The 22,347-nt window shown below is 51.9% G+C and overlaps 1 protein-coding gene across 1 annotated transcript in view; it reads left to right on the plus strand.

Moving 5' to 3' along the window:
• Nucleotides 1-10,036: 10,036 nt before the first annotated feature.
• The window catches only part of Kcnb1 (potassium voltage-gated channel subfamily B member 1), a 90,567-nt gene continuing 78,256 nt past the window's right edge, over nucleotides 10,037-22,347 (plus strand). The window contains exon 1 of the mRNA XM_085696999.2: nucleotides 10,037-10,708. Within this exon, the coding sequence (XP_085553125.2) occupies nucleotides 10,142-10,708 (567 nt within the window). The 5' untranslated portion in view covers nucleotides 10,037-10,141. The remainder of the gene's footprint in view (nucleotides 10,709-22,347) is intronic.

Genomic DNA, 22,347 nt, shown 5'->3' on the forward strand with positions numbered 1-22,347 from the left:
CTCGGCTTTCCTTCCTCCCTCCCTCCCTCCTCCCCTCTCTTCCTTCTTCCTGTGTGTTTACTGGGTTTGAGCCAGGATCTCACATAGCACAAGATGGCCTTGAACTAACTATTTAAGCAAAGATGACTTTGAACTTTTTTTTTTTAATTTATTTATTATGTATACAGTGTTCTGTCTGTCTGTATGCTTGCTGGCCAGAAGAGGGCACCAGATCTCATTACAGATGGTTGTGAGCCACCATGTGGTTGCTGGGAATTGAACTCAGGACCTCTGGAAGAGCAGTCAGTGCTCGTAACCTCAGAGCCATCTCTCCAGCCGCCTGAACTTTTTTTTTTAATTTATTTATTATGTATACAATGTTCTGTCTGCATGTATACCTGCCCGCCAGAAGAGGGCACCAGATCTCATAGATGGTTGTGAGCCACCATGTGGTTGCTGGGAATTGAACTCAGGACCTGTGGATGAGTAGCCAGTGCTTTTAACCTCTGTGCCATCTCTCCAGCCCCCCCCCTGCCTGAACTTTTAATTAATTAAATGTGTGTGGGTGATTTGCCTGCATGTATGTCTGTGCACCGCGTGCATGTATGTGCATGTATGCACATGTATGTGCATGTATGCACAGGGTCAGAAGAGGGCATCAGATCACCTGGGACTGGAGTTACAGCGATCCTCCTGCTTCTGTCTCCTGAGTGGTGGGAATACAGATGTGGACCATCATATTAGGTTTCTCCTGGCCTCTGTTATGTTTTCTTTTTAAATATTTATTTTATTTTTAATTATGTGTCTGTGTGTGTGCATGTGAGTGCAGGTGTCCCAAGGAGGGCAGAGGTGTTAGATCCCTAGAGCTGGAGTTAAAGGGGTTGTAAAGCTGCCCAATTTGGGTGCTGAGCATGGAAATTGGGTCCCCTACAAGAGTAACCACTGAGCCACCTCCCCACCTCACCCCCTTTCTATTTCTTAGATGTCTAAATTCTCCTCAAGCTAACAAAATGTCTGGTCTATGGAGGGAGGACTGCCACTGGTTAAGATCTTTTGGATATGGGTGACAGACTGACAGCTGGCAGAAAAAAAGGGAGTGATTTCACAGCACACATAACTGGGAATCCAGGGCACTGGCTTCAGGTGTGGCTGGATCCAGGATCCCTAATGGTAGACCCTGTTCAGCTCCCTCTTCCCCTATAATGGCTTTATTTCCAGGTAGACTTGGGTGGGGAGGACAAGAGGCTTTCTCCCCCATACTGGTCACCTTACTTCAAATATGTTTTCATGAAAGCTGGTGCCTGGCCCAGAAGCGGCCCTTTTGTAATGATCAGACACCACACCTGGGAACAAAGAGTCTCTATACTGAAAAAGGCAAAATAAAATGGTGGGAGCACCTCCCCCAAGCTCCCCAAACCTCTACATGGATTAGCTAAGCATTTTTAAAGCATTTACTTAGTTATTCCGTTATCTATCTGTGTATGCAGTCTGTTTGGTATACATTGTAGGAAGGCCGCTTGTTTATTTCCTGGCTACCCAGACTCCCGAAATAAACACACAGAAACTGTACTAATTAAATCACTGCTTGGCCCATTAGCTCTAGCTTCTTATTGGCTAACTCTTATGTATTAATTTAATCCATCTCCATTAATCTGTGTATTGCCACATGGCAGTGGCTTACCAGCAAAGTTCCAGCGTGTCTCTGGTGGCAGCTCCATGGCTTCTCTTTGATTCCGCGTCCTTTCTCCCAGCATTCAGTTTATTTTCCCCGCCTAGATCTATTCTGCTCCATGCAGGCCCAAGGCAGTTCCTTTATTAACCGATGGTATTCACAGCATACAGAGGGGAATCCCACATCAGGTACATGTTCATATATGTTCACATGTATGTTCACGTGGATGTTAGAGACTGCTGCCAGGCGTTGTCCTCCATCAGACTCCACACAGGGTCAGACAGTGTCTCTCACTGAAACCTGGAGCTGACTGATTCTGCTAGGCCCGATGGAAGCCCTGTCTCTGCTTCCCCGGCACTGAGATTACAGGTGTGCACTGACACCACTGGCTCTTTTTTCTGTGTCCTGGGGATCTGAACTCAGGTCCTGACGCTTGTGCTCAAGCACTTTACTGACAGAGCCATCCCCTCACCCACCAGCTAAGCATTCTGGTTACTTACGAGCTCGATACATAAACCCCTCCCTGAGCAACCCACAGGCTTTACCACTGGTGGTAAAAGGCTTTTAAAAGCTCCTCACAGGGGCTGGAAGGATGGCTCAGTGGTTAAGAGTACTCTTCTGGAGGATCCGGGTTCTATTCCCAGCACCTACATGATGGTTCACGACCGTCTGTAACTCCACCTCAGGAGACCCACGCACAATGTACACAGACATATGTGCAGGCAAAACACCCACGTGCAGAAAATTAAATTTAATTTTTTCTCAGGATTGGAGAGATGGCTCAGAAGGTTAAGAGCACTGGCTGCTCTTTGAGAGTTCCTGAGTTCAAATACCCAACAGTCACATGGGACAACCATCCATAATGAGATTTGGTGTCCTCTTCTGGTGTGTAGGCATGCAGGCAGGCAGAATACTGTATACATAATAAATAAATATATTTTTAAAAACTAAAAAAAAACCCTCATAACCTAATAAAGCAGACACCATCTCTATGGCTACTCATTTTAGAGATGGGAACATTGCGGTTCAGAGAGGCTAGATCACTTATCCAGAGCTGTCCTGTACCTGCCGTTCTGCTCCAGAGCCCTCTCTCTTTGCCATGAGATGACCTCCAACAGAAGGAACTTTCCACAGCTCCTTACTGAGTAAACATGCAGACACCACAGGGCTGGATGGAGCCAGCCCTGCTGCTTGCTTTCAGGTGCAAGGGGACCTGCTTGCTTCTCCCCTAAGCTGCCAGTGGGACTTTGTAGGTGAGGCAGGGAGATCTAACCACATGGCCATGGACTTGCAGAAGAATCTCTGCAGAGGCCTGTGGCCGGTGAATTGCCCACCACCTGGTTCAGGGTGGTGGTCTGGTTTGGTCGAGACAATTGCAGGAGCCTTCGTACTTATGGGTCTCCTGAGACCACCTTGCATTGCTCAAGTCTCCCTGGCACCCTCTTTGATGGAGGCGTTGCTTGGAAACAGGCCTGAATGCCTGGGATCCCTCTGTGAAAAACTTCCAGGGCTCCCCAACACAAGGAAACTTGGGCTCCTTCCCTCTGGAAAATAAAAGGTGCTGAATCCAGATGTTCTCTAACATTGCATACTCAGGGTTTGGGCTCTTGGGACTCCCCGATGTACCTCCTTCCTCAGCACACACAAGGTTGATGTCTCTCTGATACTCAGTTTCCCTGTGACTGCCTCCCTAAGAAGCCTCCCGGGACCACCTCATCCAACACTGCTGAGGCCTCCATCAGGCATGCGCCTTGCTCCCTTCTGGCTGCTTTTCCTCACTGTACTTCTTACGGCTGAATGAGGCATCGAGTGACGTCTGTTTCTCCTGCCTGGATCTTCCATGTGTCACAAAGAAGCCGCTCACTGCTGACTGAGAGAAGAGCAGTTCTAGGTTGGGAGACACCTTTGCCTTCCGAGAGACTCAAGTGGGATTTATCAGACTTGGCACTATCGGCTTGTAGGGCAGCAGCTACCTTTATTATCACCGTGGGAACCATTTTCTGTGTGACACTATGTTTGGCGACATGCCCTTGCCTTCACCAAACAGACACCAGGAAGATGCCCCCTTCCCCAGAGCTGTGTAACCAAACCCCTGTGTGGATGTTATCACATGTCCTCTGGGATAAACGATGAAACATCGGCCTTCTTTGTCGGGGGAGAAGTACTTTCCTGGGCTTTCAAGTCAAGTTTCTTCCTACAGACTGCTGTTTTCAAGGGTTCCCTAGGCAGATGGGAGCTCTGGGTAGGAGCTGGTGACAGGCTGGTGCTTGGGAATACAAAATGGCAACCAGAGTGGCATGATTGTCCCTTCAGGGACATGATTCGTCCCTCACTGAAAGAGGACAGTAGATAAACTCACCCTAAGACAGAAGAGCAGAGAGAGAGGCCTCAAGGACTCAGCACACAGAATCCCATGCTACTTGATGAAGGTCATGTGGACAGGAGGGCACAAAGACCAGACAGGCCGGCAATGAGCCTGAGGGGCTGCTGGTGGCAAAGGCCACCCCTCAGACCAGTGCGGGAGAGTGGCTTGCCCCAAGGATGGTTACCAGAAAACCACCCACAGCCAGGACTGGAGGCTTATGCCTGTCATCCCAGCTAATCAGGAGTCTGAGGCAGGAGGATGGTTGTCAGGTTTGGGAATAAGTACTACTGAGCCATCTCACAGACCCCTCCAATAATATTCTGGAAACAAAAGATACCAGAAGCAAAAAGATAATGCACAGGTGACAGAATAGAAGATGTTTACAACATTCAAAGCCATCAAGGGATTGAGCAGCTAGATCATAGTGGAATCCTGTAAATCAACAACTATAATAACAAGCATGACAATAGGCACTAACCAACCACAACCATAACAGCAACCATGGCAACAATAACCACAACAACAATCACCAACCTTAATAACACCATAAACATAAGAACCACAGCAACAATCACCAATTATAATAACATGAAAAACACAGCAACAATCACAGCAACAACCACCAACCACAATAACACCACGAACATAACAACAACCACAGCAACAATCATCAACCATAACACCACAACACATAACCACAGCAACAATCACCAACCATAATAACACTATAAACATAACAACCGCAGCAACAATCACCAACCATAATAACACTATAAGCATAACAACCTCAGCAACAATCATCAACCATAAGAATTACAACCATAACAGCAACCATGGCAACAACCAACAACCATAATAACAAATAATTATAACAACAACCACAATCACAACAATCATCAACCATAACAACCACAACCATAACAGCAACCAGCAACAACCAGCAACCACAATTTGAACAACAACCACAATCATAACAAGCTTTCAACCATAACAATTATAACCAAAAATAAAACAGTCATCACCAATACAACCACAACAGTCCTACCACTACAACAACCACAATCATAACAACCACAGTAACAACCAAACAACCATAACAACAACCACAATCATAACAACTATAGCAACAGTCCCCCAATGGTAACAACTACAACTGCAGTTATAACAGTAACTACTACCACTACCACAACTATAACAACAGTCACTACAACAATAACTACACTCAAAACACCACCACAACAGCCACCATCACCATGACAATAGCTCAAACTGACACACAAACTCCACTGTGTATGAAGCAAACCTGAGATTCATTAATTTCGATACACTGAGCTGTCTCCTGGCACACACTGGATGTTCAGCGCTCCCCTCTCTGGATAAAAGCTAACGGAGGCCAAAGGACTCCTGGCACTTTAGAGGATATGCCACCAGAGGCGATGGAGCCTGGGTGCACTTAGTCAAGTGGGTACACACCCTGGACACAGTGTTCCAAAGCTTCAGGAAGCATGTTTACAAAACGGGGATAAAGCTCAGCTGGAAGAGCCCTGGCCTAGCATGCACTGAGCCCTGGGCTCAGCTCGAGTGCTGTGTACATCAGGTGCGGTGGAGCATGCCTGTAATCTCAGCACTTAGGAGGAGAAGGCAGGAGAATCAGAGATCCAAACTCATCCTTGGCTATGTAGCCGAGTTCAAGGTAAGTCCGCTGAGTACTAGGACATGTGACTTTGAGGGAGTTGACAGGAAGGAGGAGACATGCACTGTGAGGCCCGGTGGACTGGTGAACCCACATCAGCGTGAGTGGGTCTGAAGATATGAAACATTAGAGTCCCAGCACACAGCAGGCATGGCAGTGCAGGCAAGTAGATCTGTAATCCCATACCACTCAGGAGGATAAAACAGCATGGTGAGTTCAAATTCAGCCTGGGCTACATACTGAACTATTTTCTGGGGGGCAAAGACAAAACAAAGCAAATAACAACAAAAAAGTATGAGTTGAGACATACACACAAAACACCACTTTTTCAAAATTTCACATAGAAAAAAGAAACGCAAAAAATAAAATCTACTGAACAGGTAACAAGTGCTGCTTGCGAGGGAGGGAGCAATCTCAGGGGAAGTGGGTGGGTAAGGAATGAAGAAATGATGGGGGCTGGGGAGTGGCTACCAGTACTGTGCTTGCCTCACCTCAAGTACTAGGACCTGAGCTCAATCTCCAGAACCCATGTAAACAAACAAACAAAGCAAAGCAAAAAAAACAAAAACAGAAACCAGGCATTGCAGTGTGTGTTTACAATCCCAAGGCGGGGTTGGCAGAGACAAGCGATCCCCGGGCTCACTGACCAGTAAGCCTGTCTAGCTGGCGAGTTCCCAGCCAATGAGAGAAGCTATCTCTAAATAAATAAATAAAATTTAAAAGATGAACGCCGCCTAAGGAGCATACCCAAAGTTGACCTCTGGCCTCCATATGCACACATGCACACACACACACACACACACACACGGACACGCACACACATGCACATGCACCCTGTATGAGCTGGGGTTTTCTAGAGAAACGGGACCAATAGGATGCACATTTTGTATGTTAAAATAGAAGAAATTTTATATATCAAATATGTTAAAGAATGTATTTAGTCAGCTTACTCTGAAATGGTCCCAGCACCATGAGGCCAAGAATCTGGTAGTTTCTTGGTCCTTGAGGTGCCTCAGCTGTCCCAAGTCGGTCCTGAAAATCTGTAAGTTCCTGGAGACTACTTGAAGGTCCTTAGTCTAAAACTGGAAGCCTAAAATTGCTGGTTCTGATATCAGTGAAGGAGCGAGCATCATCACTGCTATTAGCAGCAGCAGCATCGTCGCCATCACTTCATCATCATCATCGTCATCGCCATCACATCATCATCGTCATCGTCAGCAGCAGCAGCAGCAATCAACTCCGCAGCAAGAGGCAAGGCCAAGCCAACAAAAGGGAGCCATCTTCCTTTTTCCACGCCCTTTAATCTGGGCTCCTACCAGTAGGTGCTGCCCACATCTGGGTAGGTTCTTGTACATCAATTAAGACAATTCCTTAGATGCGACTCCCTGCTCAGGTGATTTTAATTTGTGGTAAGTTCACACGCACCAGGCACAATAGGGAAGGGAAGCAAGTCTTGTGTTTTCTATGCTGATTTTGTTGTAGCCAGGGAGGCACTTGTTCCTCATTTGCCCTTGACCTCTAACCTGGACACACCACCTGGAACGCTTCCTAGTTCCCCGTAGCTGACTCCCTTCTTACCTGTGGAGTCTGTCTTCCTCCTCTGAGAGGCCCTCCCTGACCCATCCCTCCCCATCACACTCCTGATTTCCTGTTAGCACTCATAATTGGCTGAAACCCTCTCATTAAAAAATAAAAATATGTTTAGTTGCTTGTCTTGCTTCAACGATGGGCAAGCAGAGAAGAAGAGGGAGGGGCTGAACCAGATCTATCAGGCCAGAGCAAGGAAAACCTAGGGTAGGCTTTACTACTGTGACAGCAGCATTCAGTTCAGGCAATGGAACATTCACTCTGACAGTTGTGGCTATCATGTGGCTATCATCGTGACCTGTGGGAGGCAGAGAAGGGGCGGGGAGCTCAGAGCAGAGGTCGCAGGGAGAAAAGGCAGAAGCAGCTTAGGCTGCGTCATGATGAGGGAACCGATGCGATAGATCTTTCCAAACAACTCTGTGCGATGCAAAGGCAATGAGACCAAGAGTGGAGAGGGGAAGGGACTTATCTCAGGGCACTAAGTCTCATTAGATTTCCCCACTCCGGGAGAAGGCTCTTTTCTGCACTTCTGCCACCACTCCCCGTCAGGGACAAGGTTCTCTCTCTTCTGCATCTCTGCCACCTTCATACCACACCACAGAAATGGATATGAGAGAACAAACCAGCAAAGACCAGGCAGGGCCCAAGTATGGCCGATTGGAGGGAAGCCTGGACTCTTCTGCATGCAAACCTTCCCACCCCACAGTCATTCGAAATTGTCTGATACAGCCTGCCCGCCCCACTGCAGAGTGAGGCAGGGGCAGTGGATCCCTTGGTTGAGTATAACACTTAGCTCCACAGCTCCACAGATGCAGCAGTCCAAGCTAGCGTGAATGGGTGAATGGGCCATGCAAGCTCTGAGTCTTGGCTGCCCTGGCCTTATGTCTCTCCTCAGCAGCAACCACCCACCTGCCCGCTCGTTTTGCAGATTTGTTAGTAGGTAGACTGTCCACCTTCCTCTAGAACCTAGAATTTGATTTTAGAATCTGGAATGGAATCGAGGCAAGGGCTATTTAAAATTGCCACCTGCCTTCTCCAGCTCTCCCATCCTCCCAGCATCTCGCCTGTCTGACATAGTCCCCTACTTCTGTTTACAGTCGCCCGCCCGGGAGCCCCGCGGCCAGGAGACTTGTCTTCGCAGTTGTATCTACGTGGAGATCCTGCATGCAGTAGGCGCTCAGCCTCGTGGTGGCCGGAACGCAGACAGCCCTCCCGGGTGGGCCCCGCAGCCTGGGCCTGGGCCAGGGCCGGGCACGGAGGGGTTAAGCCGCGCGCGCTTCCGACCCGCAGGTGGCGCCGTCCCGCCTCGGTGCCACTCGCCGCGCTCCGAAGTGCGGGACAGAATCGCAGCGAGCGCAGAGCCGAAGCTCAGCCCGACTTGTTGATCTCGCGCAGGCAGCCGCGGCCGCCGCCGAGCCGAGCCGGAGCCCGAGGTGGAGGCGGAGGCGCCGCCGATCGCCCGGGCCGCGCAGTCTCCGCGCCCCGCAGAGCGCCCCGCCCGCGCCCCGCAGCCCCGGTGCCGGTGCCGCCCGCCCGCCCGCCCGGCCGGGGTAGGCCCAGCCCGGCCCCGGGACCGCCGCTGCCGCGGGCGGGGGCGCGGGCGGCCGGCGAGATGCGCGCGGCGCGGCCCCGGGAGGCGGCCGCCCTGGGGGTGAGTGTGGCGGGGGCGGCACGGGCCCACCCCGGGGCGGGGGGCGGGGCGTGCGCCCGGCGTGCTGTGGGCCCCGGGAACCCCCCGAAATCACCGGTGCGTGGCGGGAGGAGGGCATGCTCCGAAAGGCCAGAAGATTCCGCTGGTTTCCCCGCCTCCCACCTCCCCCACCCCTTCCCTCCCGAGCCCGGGCAAAGGCGCAGAACCCGGAGTTATAAAAAGCCATCGCCGGGAGGAGCGAGGAGGAGGAGGAGGAGGAGCGGGAGGAGGGGGAGGAGGAGAAGAAGGGAGAGGGGGGCGAGAGGGGAGCATCGAGCAGGCGGATCCGGAGGACTCCGCACCCTCCTGCGCTAAGGTGGGGGGCGCACAGGGAGGTGCAGACCCCGCTGGCTTGGTTCCTTTGACCCTCACCTAGTCTCGGGAGCGACCTCAGGTCCTGATGTTGTAAGGAGTGGGGTCGCCCCAGGTCAGGGTTGCCTGGTGACCTCCGACAGGTGGGCATCTGTTTAGACTCCACAATCCCCACTTAAAAGACACAAAATCTTTTAAGATTTAGAAAAAGCAAGCCCAATGCCATCGTTATGCTCCCACCCCAAATCCTGACTATCTTGGGGTGGGAGGAGATGAGAACTCACTAAAAAGAGAAAGAAAGTTCTCCCTGCCTCTTCCTGCCTCCCCATTGCGGGGCCAGGTTGGGGCTTTCCATCCCAAGACCCGCAGAGCAGGGAGTTTCAGCACTCGACGGGGCGGACAGCGCCCCGGGCGGCCGGATTGCGCCAGGGCGGGGGTGGGGCTTCCTGGGCGCCTCCTGGGGGCCTCTCCCACCGGGAGAGCCACCCCTCCTTCCGTCCTGGGGTGGGGCTGACTTCAGCACCGGCGGGAGGGACAGCGGCCATCAGCCCTCCCCCCCCCCGCACCCCCCTCTGAGCCGCTTAAGTCTCGGGAAGGTCAAGGCCGGTAGGGACCCTGGGGGAGGAACCTCGCAGCACGTTCGCTGACCTGTGTCCGCTTTCGCTTTCTGCCTCGCAGCCGTCGGGATGGAGGTGAGACGGCAGCCGTGACGCCCGCCCTCGCGTACCCCTGCACCGCAGCGGCCCGCAGCGCTCCCCGCCCCCCGCCCCCGCGGCAGCGGGCCTTGCCGTCGAGTGACAGCGGCCTGGGGGGGCAGGGGGGGCGGGGACGGCCGGACCAGCGATGCCGGCGGGCATGACGAAGCATGGCTCGCGCTCCACCAGCTCGCTGCCGCCCGAGCCCATGGAGATCGTACGCAGCAAGGCGTGCTCACGCCGGGTGCGCCTCAACGTCGGGGGCCTGGCGCACGAGGTGCTGTGGCGCACTCTGGACCGCCTGCCCCGCACGCGGCTGGGCAAGCTCCGGGACTGCAACACGCACGACTCTCTGCTCCAGGTGTGCGACGACTACAGCCTTGAGGACAATGAGTACTTCTTCGACCGCCACCCGGGCGCCTTTACCTCCATTCTCAATTTCTACCGCACGGGCCGCCTGCACATGATGGAGGAGATGTGCGCGCTGAGCTTCAGCCAGGAGCTGGACTACTGGGGCATCGATGAGATCTACCTGGAGTCCTGCTGTCAGGCCCGCTACCACCAGAAGAAGGAGCAGATGAACGAGGAGCTGAAGCGCGAGGCTGAGACTCTGCGGGAGCGGGAGGGCGAGGAATTCGACAACACGTGCTGCGCCGAGAAGAGGAAGAAACTCTGGGACCTCCTGGAGAAGCCCAACTCCTCGGTGGCCGCCAAGGTGAGTCTGGGATCTGCTCCCCTGCTGGAGGCCTACGTCGCGGCTCCCGACTCCTCACGATGAGAACTAGTAAAAGGCAGGGACTCCAAGCAAGTTCTCCGAGGGCCACCACTCTTGTACCCTTCCCATGTGTCATAAGACACCCCCCTTGGATGATTCAGTGCTGTGTACCCCCACTTTGTTGGATGGAGATGGGTTTATAAGACTCTAAGATGCTACAACTGCAGTGAGAGCACTGGCTGGCTTTGCTGAGTAGAGTCTGGTGTCCTGCCTGTAGGCCCTAAGTCCAGGCCAGAGCAGTTAGCCCTGCCACTGTGGTATCCAGTCGTACTATAACCCCACTCCGCCATTAAGGAAGGGTATAAATGCATCCCACAGGCATGCTTGGTGGAGGCTGAGGCACACGTGGGTATTTTAAGAGATGACAGAAGACGGGGAAGGCTAGTGGCGAGGACAGGCCTGCCCAAAGGCTCAGACTGTGTGTGAGCGGCCCTTCCTGGTTTCTTGTTTATGGACTTGCAGTGTGGTGCAGTTTCGGTGGCTGTTGGAGGATATGGATTTCCGAATCAAAGCAGAGTATAAGCCGAGAGAATGAGGCAGGAGTGAATGAGATCACTCAGGGTGGGCTGCTGGGCAAAGCCTTGGGGGGCCAGGAGGGGCTTGGGGTGAGGAGCTGGGCAGGTGCTATTCCTCTGAGTCAGGCAGGCACCAGGGAGTGTCTGGAGGGTGAGGGCTGCCTCACGTGGCCTGCGTGTTGGGTGCCAGGAGTAAATGACAGCGCAGTGTGTTCAGGGCTGCAAGGGAGGTTGGGAAGGGGCCCAGAAAAGAGATGTGTGGGAATCCAGAGAGATCAAGTTCAGAAAGAGACTAGAATGTCTCTGAGAGCCGAGCCTAGGCAAGAGGACCAGAGGCAAGCGGCTGAAATTGTCTGTTCGGCCAGCCATAGTTTAGTAGCAAGGCCTGGCTCTTGGCCAGCCTGGCCTCTCAGTGTAGAGTCTTGGTAACTCAGCTGTCCGGCCCCTCACTGGTCCCTTCTCTGAGGGAACTCTGGGGTTATTTCCAGAGAACTGACTTGCTCCAGAAGGCTGCAGTAGACACAGGAAGGGCTGTCTGCTGGGATGAGAGGAAGAGCCCACAATCATTTTCTTTCCCTACTGGGCTCTGAGGATGTAGAGGCCCCTGGTCTTCCTCCTGGAAGATTCTGACCATAATCCTCCCCCAGTTTCCGTGTCCGGAAAGCCTCCCTCTAAGATGGAAGCCTTAGCCGGCTTAGGATCAACAGACTTATTTTGCTATTTCTAGGCCTGACACAGGTTCCCCCACTGCTCAGCCCATTGAGGCCCCGGCAGGCCCCTCCTTCCTCACCTACTCCATCCTTAAGACCCTAGATCCAGGGACAGGAAGTGGGGATTTGCCCTCCCTGAGAAGAAACAGGCAAAGGACCGTGTTTGAATTGGCCTCTGGCTGCAGGGCACAGGCGAAGTCTCGCAAGAGGCAACGTGCGGGAATGAGCAGTCTCTCCTCTTTCTCCCCTTGGTCGGCTTACCCGGACAGCATCAAGACCTCACTGCAATCCCAGGCTGGGCTGTCAGCTCACACTCTGGCAGTTTCTGCAGCCAGAGATGAAATGAGAAGGTTCACTGGCTGTCAGTATAGAAACCCTAGACAGCCACGGATCCAATACCTGACAAATACAAGGCCCAGAGAGGTGAAGTCATTTGCCTAAGGTCACAAAGCACACATCTAGAAGTAGCCAGAAATGTGTCCCCTAGTGACATTTGGAACACCCCATTCTTTCTGTGCTGACTGGGGGCCACAAATGCCTCCCTGGAGCCTTCTCTCGCTTTGCTTCCCACAATCTTTTCCCCAGCAGCCCAAGGTGCAAGTCAGATTGCATTATTCATCTATTGAAACCCACGGAGGTTTCTGTCACATTCAGCATGAAATCCACATGCCACCATGCGCCTGAGGTCTAGATTCTGGCCCTTGGAGCTCTTTGGGCTCACCTCCCTGTTCTCTTCTGGTTCGTGTGGTCCCAGTCCCGCTGACTTCCTTACTGTTCTGCCCCAGGACCTTTTGCACTTACTTTTCTGGCGGCTGCCATTTGCCCAGATTGTTCCACAGGCCCCTTCTCTCCATGTCCATGGTCTCTACCCCACTGTTTTCCCCAGGAGACCCCCTTGACTCCTGTCTCCTCCCCGTACTCATGCAGTATCCTTCCTGCATGAGCTTTAAATACTATTTGAAATGGTATTTGGTCCACATGTTTCTGTTCCACACCCATAAGGATGTATCATACGCACTGCTGTGTTCCCAGCATGCATCACAATGCCTGGTTCAGAGAGCTTCAGGGGGTGTGTGGATGGATGGATGGATGGATGGATGGATGGATGGATGGATGGATGGATTGGTGGATTGGTGGGTGGATAATTCGATGAATTGGTGGGTGGATGAATGGGTGCATGGATTGGTAGATGGATGGGTAAGTGAATGAATGGATAGGTGGATGGATGGGTGGGTAATGGATGGATTGGTGGATAGATAGGTAGATGGATGTGTGGATGGTGGACAGGTAGATGGGTATGTGAATGGGTGGATAGATGATGGATGGGTGGATGGATTTATAGATTAGTGGATGGATAGATTGGTGAATGGAGAGGTGGATGGATGGATTGGTGGATGGATGGGTGGATATATCAAACAAGCAATCAGACACTGACTATCTCAGGGTCCTGGGTCCTGTCAGCCAGTTCTTTCTCACAGCCTCCCTGTGGCTCAGTTTCCAGCATCTCTGCTCTCTCTATCACCTGCACCTGGCCCGCTCCATCTGACAAGCTCCAAAGCTAAGCCTGTCAGCACCACGAGGCTTGGGGGAGGGGAGGACCCTCAGAAAACACAGAGGCTGAGGGTCAAATGTGTGGTCATCTCAAGGCGTCTGTGAGGTGCAGAATGGACGCCTCCCCATAGTCCGGAGAAAGGACCGACCCAGGCTGTAGGACCAGCCAGGTCCTCACTGCTCAGCACTAGTGGGAGGGCACTGTTGTTATCCATGCTGAGCTGCTGTGTCCTTTCTCTGGGCAGGGTGGGTAGCAATCACTTTCCTCTTGATAGCGTCCTGGGGAGACTGAGCCGATGCAGTGAATAATTGATGGGCTGTCCTGCCAAGTAAGGGACCCGGATGCTCCATCAGGGGAATGAAGAACAAACCCATTAGTCTGTTTGGGAGGTAGGGTCAGCCCTGTCAGGGAGGCGGCACTGGCATGGCCTCCTCTGAGGCTCTGCTCTCCTGGAACAGTCTCAGGCTTCTCCGTGGGGTGTGAGGCGAGCTAATGTGTGAGGCCAGAGTCTCTGGATTACAGCTCCAAGACAGCGTCCAAATTGCCAGAGTGTTTATTGCGCTGGGCACAGATCAGTGGTCTCTGTAGCTGGTGTGATCCAGACATTTCTTCTGCAGCCTTCCTGGGCAGTGGGGTGCCCACTAGGGCTTCTCTGGGTTGTAAGTGACAAAGCAGAAAACTCCAAGCAGCTTCAGTAAGGAGGAAGATGTGTCACGTCACGTTGTCTCTTGCCACTCCAGGACAGCAGAGGTTTGGATTGAGTTGATGGTTCGGTAATCCTGCCAGGATTCTAGATTGTGTGTGGGCATGTGTGTGCGTGTGTGTGTGTGTGTTTAATTACATTTATTTGTTGCTTTGTATGTGTGTGAGAGCATGTATGGAGGCCAGTTTGGTGGTGGTGGGGGGGGAGTTCAGTTCTCTCCTTCCACCATGTGACTCAGGCTTGGTGCAAAGAGTCCTTACCTGCTGAGCCATCTTGCTGATTCTAAATGTTGTTGCTTTGAACTATGTGTACTTTGTTACATTTATTTATTTATTATTTATTTTGTGTGTGTCTGTGTGTGCATGCAATAATACTGTTGTGGAGGGAACCACTGTGGGAGGTGGACATTGGTTCTCTCCTTCTACCATGTGGGTCCTGGGAATTGAACTCTGGTCATCCGGCCTGGTGGTAAGCGCAGTCCTCCACTGCACCTTCTCGCCAGCCCAGGATTCAAGATTCTGTCCGTCTCTCTGCTTCTCTAGACCCCGCAAAGGACTTGGTACTTACGCTTGACGCCTCATATCAGAAGGTGACTGTCACGTCTCAGCCCTCAAATGTAGGCACAGTGCTGTCTACCCTGCAAAGAGGGGGATTTTCTCCTGTGCACCAAACTCTGCTCAATTGTGTTTTCCTTTGAGGACAGCCTCTCCCAGGAGTACCCTAGCAGATGGTTTTAACAGTGTTGGCCATTGGTCATATACTTATATTTTAGGGTAAGGGAATCTGGGAAAGCAAGTGGCTGGGGTTTTCAGATGGTTCAGGGCGTGTGTTTGACAAGTGAAAACAAGATTTTCCCAGTATAGGAAACAGACTCTGTGGAGTGACTTGCTTCACCTAGGCTAAAAGGATTGGTAACCGTGTGTTAAAGGAGTGGAAATGGTGGAGTCATGTCTTAATTGCTGTAGCTAATTTTAAAAGAAAGCATTTAATTTGGGGTTTGTTTCCAGCTTCAGAAGGTTAGGCCGTGACCATCATAGCAGGGAGCGTGGCAGCAGGTAGGCATAGCTGAGATCTGCGAGCAGACTGGGCTTGGCCTGAGCTTTGGAAACCTCTAACCCCTCCCCCAGTGACACACCTCCTCCAAGAAGGCCACGCCTCCTAATCCTTCCCAAATACTTCCACCAACTGGGGGCCAAACATTTGAATGTTTGAGCCTATGGGGGCCACTCTCATTCAAATGACATCAAGGTCTAGACCCAGATTCTTCTCAAGCTTGGATGAACCAGTTATACCATCTGAGTCGGTTTTGTCTACCCAATGGGGACAGTGGCCACATCTACCCTTGGGTATATTCTAATGAGTCAAGGGATTTCAGATGTGAGTGTCGTTTGAGAATAGAAATTATAAGGGTAAAGCTGGGAGTGATTGGTGGCAGAAGTCTTTAATCCCAGCACTCAGGAGGCAGAGGCAGGTGATCTCTGTGAGTTCGAGGCCAGCCTGGTCTACAGAGCAAGTTCCAGGATAGCCAGGACTGTTACACAGAGAAACTCTGTGATGAAAAACCAAAAAGAAAAAACGAAAAAGAAAGTAATTATAAGGGTAAAATCCGGAGGCCGGAAGATATGTTAATTGGTGAAGTGTTTGGCTCACCAGCATGAGGACCTGAGTTCGATCCCAGCACCCATGTAAAAAAGTCAAGCATGGTGACTCATGGTTGTAATTTCAGTACCTAGGAAGTGGAGACAGGAGGATCCCTCTTAACTGGCCAGCCGTAGGTCCTAGTGAGAGACCCTGTTTCAAAACCCAAAGTGGTGAGTGATTGAGGAATGGCTTGTCTGTCTTCTGTCCTCCACACACACACACACCCCACATTCACCTGCACATATATACACACACATAACATAAGAGAGATAAATGCGATTCTATTATATCAAATAGGGGACTGGCCTTTAGCTGGGGACAGGCTAGAATTTTGTCCCTGCTGACTGGGGTGCAGTACACGTGGGTTTCTTTTTCATCATGTCTGAGGACTAATTTGTGGGTGAACCCCTTTGCTCCAGGAGTCCTGTGGAGGAAATGGGAATTAGGAGGAGGTTGCCATGCAGGTCCAGAATGGGATCGGTCTATGTGTGAGGCAGCACTTGGCGAATGGCCACACCAGTTACTGGCAGTCCCTCAGAGTCCCCCTTTCTAGCTACATGTCCTGTTGTGGTGCTGGAGGTATCTTGATGAGGTTGCAGCTCCCCACTTGAGCTGGAAGGATTTGTGTGAGGAGCCACTAGGAGCCCAGGGCCTCTGTGCTCTGTGCAGCCCAGCTGAGCCAGGTGGCATGCCAGAGGCCTGTTTGACTTACAGGGATCGCTTCCCCAGAGACCCAGAATCCCAGCCGGAGGTTCTGTTCTAGAACTGGATGTGAGTCCTGCCTTCTCCTGGCTGTGGACTCTGGACCTTTCCTAGCCTTGCTTCCCACTGTGTAAATGAGAGGGCTATAAACCCGCCCCTTGGGGCCATCGGACGGTGAAATATGATCATACGTGAACAGCACTGAAGTCGTGCTTGACGAGTCCAGGCTCCTCACTGGGGAAAGAGGTGCCCAGGGGCTGGAATGCTCCTTTGGCACACCAAGATTGGGGCCATTCCCAGGTCTTTGCTGCCTCATCTGTGATCCAGGATCTCTGGTCCTCACTCCAGGGGAGGGGTGACAGGCCTGGAAATTGGAAGAAGGGCCCTTAGGAAGTCAGAGTGCTGGTCAAGGGAGCGCGGGAGTAGGGGAAAAACACTCACGCTTAGGCACTTACTCCAAGCCCAGCTCCGTGGCCCCCGCTGCTCCTCCCCATACTCAGTAGACCTGTGACTTGGACGGAAACCTGTTTGCGGAGCTGGGCTGCCTGACTCCTCACCCTCTTAGCTATGTGATTTGGGGCAAAGTTTTATGGTTCCTTCAGGTGATAGCCATGTGAGATCCACAACATAATTGACCCCAGAAGTCAAAGTTCACCTACATAAGGGGCACACAGGGAGCCCTAGGGCCTGGAGGGTTTAAGGTCTTACTGTGGGATAAATAAACCCCTTTCAAAATAATTCTGAGTGAATGCCACATGCATGCTGCAAGTCTGCAAGCTTTTGTCCTCTGGCCACTGGCCCGACAAAGTCAGGGACACAGCACCCCAGCAACAACTACCCTCAGCCACTGACTGTTGGAAGGGCAGAACAATGCTATTGCAGCTGTCTTGCTCCAGGCTGGTTCTCGGCTCCTCTTCAGGATGGAACCAAGGCCCTGGGTCCCAGGGGGTGTTTTGCTTGCTCGCCACTTTTCGGGAGGTGGTCACCTTCCACATCTCACCACTTGTGCCTAAGATTCAATTCGGGAAGAACTACCCAAAGCTTGGTCACTGGGAATCTCACTTGGGATGTCCTGGGTTGTGCTGTGGGTTAGATGGACATCTCACAACAGACCCCCTTGCTGAGGTGGTCTCGGCAGCACGATCCCAGGCTGGCTGCACACGCTGAGTTTTGCCTTCATGTCTTGGGTTAAAATAGGAATAGCAGTGCCGGTGGTGGTCATCCCTGTTGGTGCTGACCCAGTGCTAAGGGCATTACATGGGGCTGAGGAAGAGGTCTCTGTGGGTGAGGTGCAAGTGTAAAGACCCAAGTACAAATCATTAGAACCTACATAAAGCCAGGCCCAGACCACACAACTGTACCCCACTGCTTCAAAGGCAAGATGGGATGGGGGGGGCAGGAAAATTACCAGAAGCTGGTGGGCAGCCAGCCTGGCGTGCATGGTGGTAAATAACAGAGAGATCTGATGTCAAGCAAGGTGAAACGGCACCCGAGGTCACCCTCTGACCTACACACACACACATACACACACACGGCAGCACACACGTACCCCTGTACAAACACACCAAGGGGGCCCCAACAGCCTCATTGATCTGTTCTTCTCTTACAGCTGTGGAAACTGAAGTCCAGTGAGGTGGAGTGGCTGGCCCAGAGCCGCACAGCAAATGGGAGGCTTAGACAGAGCCCACCCAGGACACTCTAACAGCTGATTCTGTCTTGGGCAGTGGGAATGACTTTCAGTAGTACCGAGGAGTCCCAGGGATGCCCGCCCCAAGCCACTTTTCTTGCTGGGAAGTGCTAGGAGAGAAGAAAGGTGTCCAACATTTTCTGCCCCACTAGGGAGTGGTCCTGGCTCTGTCCCCAAAGGGCACTTGGTAGACCACATGGTCCCAGAAACACAAGAGGGGCATTAACTGTTATCTATAAAATAATCTACACAGAGGAATTCCTGTCTTCTCCCTAGGTGGGCGTTCTTGCTTTGGATGTCTCTGGTAGACTTAGGTGTGATGAGGTAGGACTTGTAATAAATAGGAAGGCCACTCCAGTTCCAAGTTGGGGGAAGGGCAGGAGCCAGAATCCACAGATGAATGTCCAAAATGCCAGTTCTCATGTGTTTCTGTTAGTGACATAAATGTTGTCATGTGAGCGTCTCCTCCAGGCTGGGGTGTGTTCTGGATTCAGTCCCACACTCTGGACTTCCAGGTTATGGGTGCCCTAGAAGCTCCTCGCCTTCCTGGGATTGGAAAATGACGGGATCCTGGGGTCTTTGGAGCTCTGGTGACCAGGGCCCATGATGGGAATATGCCCGAGGTGATTTTTAAAATTTGCCAAAATTTTATTTTTCAAAATAATATTTTGTAAAATTCACGTAATAGAATGTTTTCCACCTTCTCCGTTTTCTAGTGTGCAGTTTGGTGCACTCCAGTTGCGATGCAGCCAGCCTCAGAAATGTCCATTACCACAACTGAGCCACCGTCCAGTTGAGACAGCTCCCACCCCACCCCCACCCCTGGTAACACACCTGGACTTCTTGTCTGTGAATTTGATTCTTACAGGAAGCTATATACAGGCTTCATACATCGCTTGTCCTTGGCGCCTGACTTCTTTTGTGTAGCATAATGTCCTCAGGGTTTATCTGCACCGTAGCCTGTCGTGGCTTCTTTCCTTTTAAGACTGAATGCTGTTCCTCCCTGTGGATAGCCTGCACTCCATTTCCAGCATCCTCTGTTGATGGACACATCGGTGCCCTCACCCCTTGGCTGCTGGGAATGAAGGTGCAAAGCTGTGAATCTGACTTTCAGTTCTTTCCAGTCTGTACCCAGAAGAGGATCCGTTATTGCCCCGCCTTCACGTGTGTGTGTGCACAGGCATACTTGCATGTGTGAGTTTGGGTGTGACAGCACACGTGTGGTGGTCCTCCTAGTCTCTGGATCAAGCCAGACAGCCTGTGAGCTATGGGTGTCTCCCTGCTTCCCAGTCACTGGGATCATGGGTGTGCCCCGACGCCCGGCATTCACGTGGGTGCTAACCGTTGTTGCATTCACGTGGGTGCTAACCGTTGTTTGTGTGGTTTTCCCCATGGCGCCGGCTCCCTAGCTTCATGGTGAAGTTTTTTTTTTTCTTTCAGTTCATTTATTTTTTTTTTCATCAAAGTTTATTAAAATACAAAAGTCTCCATTTCTGCCCCTCCTCCCAACACCCTCCCATTCCCCCCACTCCCTCCCCTCCTCCCTCTCCATCCCCAATAGCAGTCAGGGTCTCCCGCCCTGTGGGTAGTTCAAGCTCCTCCCCCCTCCCTCCAGGTCCAGGAAGGTGAGCATCCAAACAGACTGGATCCCAAAAATCCAGTATATGCAGAGGAAACAAGTCCCAGTGTCATTGTCAATGGCTTTTCAGAAAGACTCCGGGCCAGCCACATTCAGAGAATCCGACCTCAATCAGAGAATTTGGCTGGATTACGTGCTCGCTCAGTCCCAGACAACTGGCCTTGGTGAACTCTCATTAGATCAGTCCCCTTGTATCAGTGGGTGATTGCACCCCTCGCGGTCCTGATTTTCTTTTTCATGTTTTTCCTCCTTCTGCTCCTCGTTTGGACCTTTGGGGACTCAGTCCGGTCCAATGTGGGTCTCCGTCTGTATCGCCATCCATCGTCGGATGAAGGTTCCCTCTGATCTTGCCTTCCTTGCTCACATTCTCTTTCCTTCTGCTTCTCGTTTGGACTTAGGGAGTTAAGTCCAGTGATCCAATGTGGGTCTCCGTCTCCATCTCCATCCATCGCCAGCTGAAGGATCTATGGTGATAAGTAAAATATTCATCAGTATGGTTATGGGCCAAGGCCAGTTCAGGCACCCTCTCCTCTATCCAGAGAACAATCTGGGGATCTCTCCTTGGACCTGGGATCCCATTTATAATCAAGTCTCTAGTAAACCCTAAACTGACTTTCTTAGTTGAGATATATTCTTCCCTGATCCCATATCTATCCTTCCTCCCTCCCCCCCTCCCAGTCCCCTGAGCATTCCCCATTCCTCCCCTGCTCCCTTCTCTCTAACCCTCTCCCCTTCCAGCAACCCTCCCACCCCCCCCCCAAGCACCCGAGGTTACCTGGGACTCTTGTCTATTTCCAATCTCCAGGAGGAAAACTACCTGGATTTTCTTCAGGTTACCCCCCCTATCCAGCTTCTCTAGGATCACGAATAATAGGCTCAAAGACCTTTAATTATGGCTAGAATCCACTTATGAGTGAATACATACCGTGTTCCTCTTTTTGGGTCTGGCTTATTCATGGTGAAGTTTTTAAGAAGCTGTTTCTGTGCCCGCTCTATCACTCCTTCTCCATCCCGCCAACAAAGCGAAAGGATTCTAACTTCATCTTCATGACACCCATACCAACTTTCCACTTTTGTTTCTTGAGACAGGCTCTCTCTGTGTAGCCCTGGCTGTCCTGGAACTGGAACTCACTCTTAGACCAGGCTGGCCTCAGACTCGGAGATCTGGCTGCCTCTGCCTCCCGAGTGCTGCAATCACAGATGTATGCCACCAGGACTATCCCACTTTAAAAAACAAAAAGTTTCAAGCTAGATAGTCTCCTGCCTCAGCCTCTCCAGCGCTGGGGTTCCAGGTGTACACCCCCGGACCATCTGTGCACTGGCTCTTTTTGCTTGTGTGCAGTTGCCATCCAGATGAGCCCACCTCTGTCTGTGGCTTCGCACCTCCCTAACACTGGGGAGGCGGAGTCTGTCACACTTGGACCCTCTGCTCAGGTAAAATTATCCTATTCTTTTATTTAACAAACTTTATGCGTGTATGTGGGGTGTGTGTGTGACATGATCCTTGTGTAGTGGCAGAGGACAACTTCCCTGAGTTGGCGCTCTTCCTCCACCAGGTGGGCCCCAGGGAGCTCACTCAGGTCGCCAGGCTTGGCAGCAAATGTTTTTACCAGCTCCCTTTTTTCAGTTTTAAAATCAAGCTCCTTGACTTAGCGTGATTGAGTTATAAAAGTCCTTTAGTGTGTGTGTGTGGGGGGGAGAAGGTTACACCTGTGTTTTTGGAGGTCAAAAGTCAGCCTCAAATAACACTCCTCAGGAGACATCTACCTTGTTTTATGAGACAGGCTCTCTCACTGGGAGCTCCAGCTTATCTATTATTTTAGGCTAGTCTGGCTAGCCAGAGAGCCTGAGGGATCCCCCTATCTCCAATTCTCAGCCCACCATACTCAGGGGAATCCCCCTGTCTCCGACCTCCAGCCCACCACACAGGGGGGATCCCCTGTCTTCGACCTCTAGCACCCCCACACCCGGAGTATACCCCCCCGTCTCTGACCCCTAGCACCCCCACACCCGCTTTTTCGCATGAGTTCTGGTGGTTGGATTCCGGTCCTAATGCTTGCGCAGGAAACAGGTGACCCACGGAGTGAGCATCTCCCAGCCTTTAAAACCCTTTATATATTCAGGACATCCATTTTTTATCAGCTGTGTCGTTTGCAGCTGCCTTCCCCCGTCCCGTGGGTGTGCTCGCTCGGCTGACGCTGACGTTCACAGCACAGCTCCTTTTAACTCTGATGAAGTCCAGTTCATCTGCTTCTCAGGCAAGGTCTTGTGTCTCCCAGGTTGGCTTTGAGCTCACCATGCAGCTTAGGATGACCCTGACCTTCTGATCCTCCTGCCTCCACCTCCCAAGTACTGCACTGGGGATCAAACCCAGGACTTGAGCATGCTAGGCAAGCGTCTGCTAACTGAGCCATATCCTTAGCCCCACCG

This window comes from Myodes glareolus, chromosome 10 (genome assembly GCF_982192425.1).
Source record: "Myodes glareolus chromosome 10, mMyoGla1.1, whole genome shotgun sequence".
Taxonomy (NCBI): Eukaryota; Metazoa; Chordata; class Mammalia; order Rodentia; family Cricetidae; genus Myodes; species Myodes glareolus.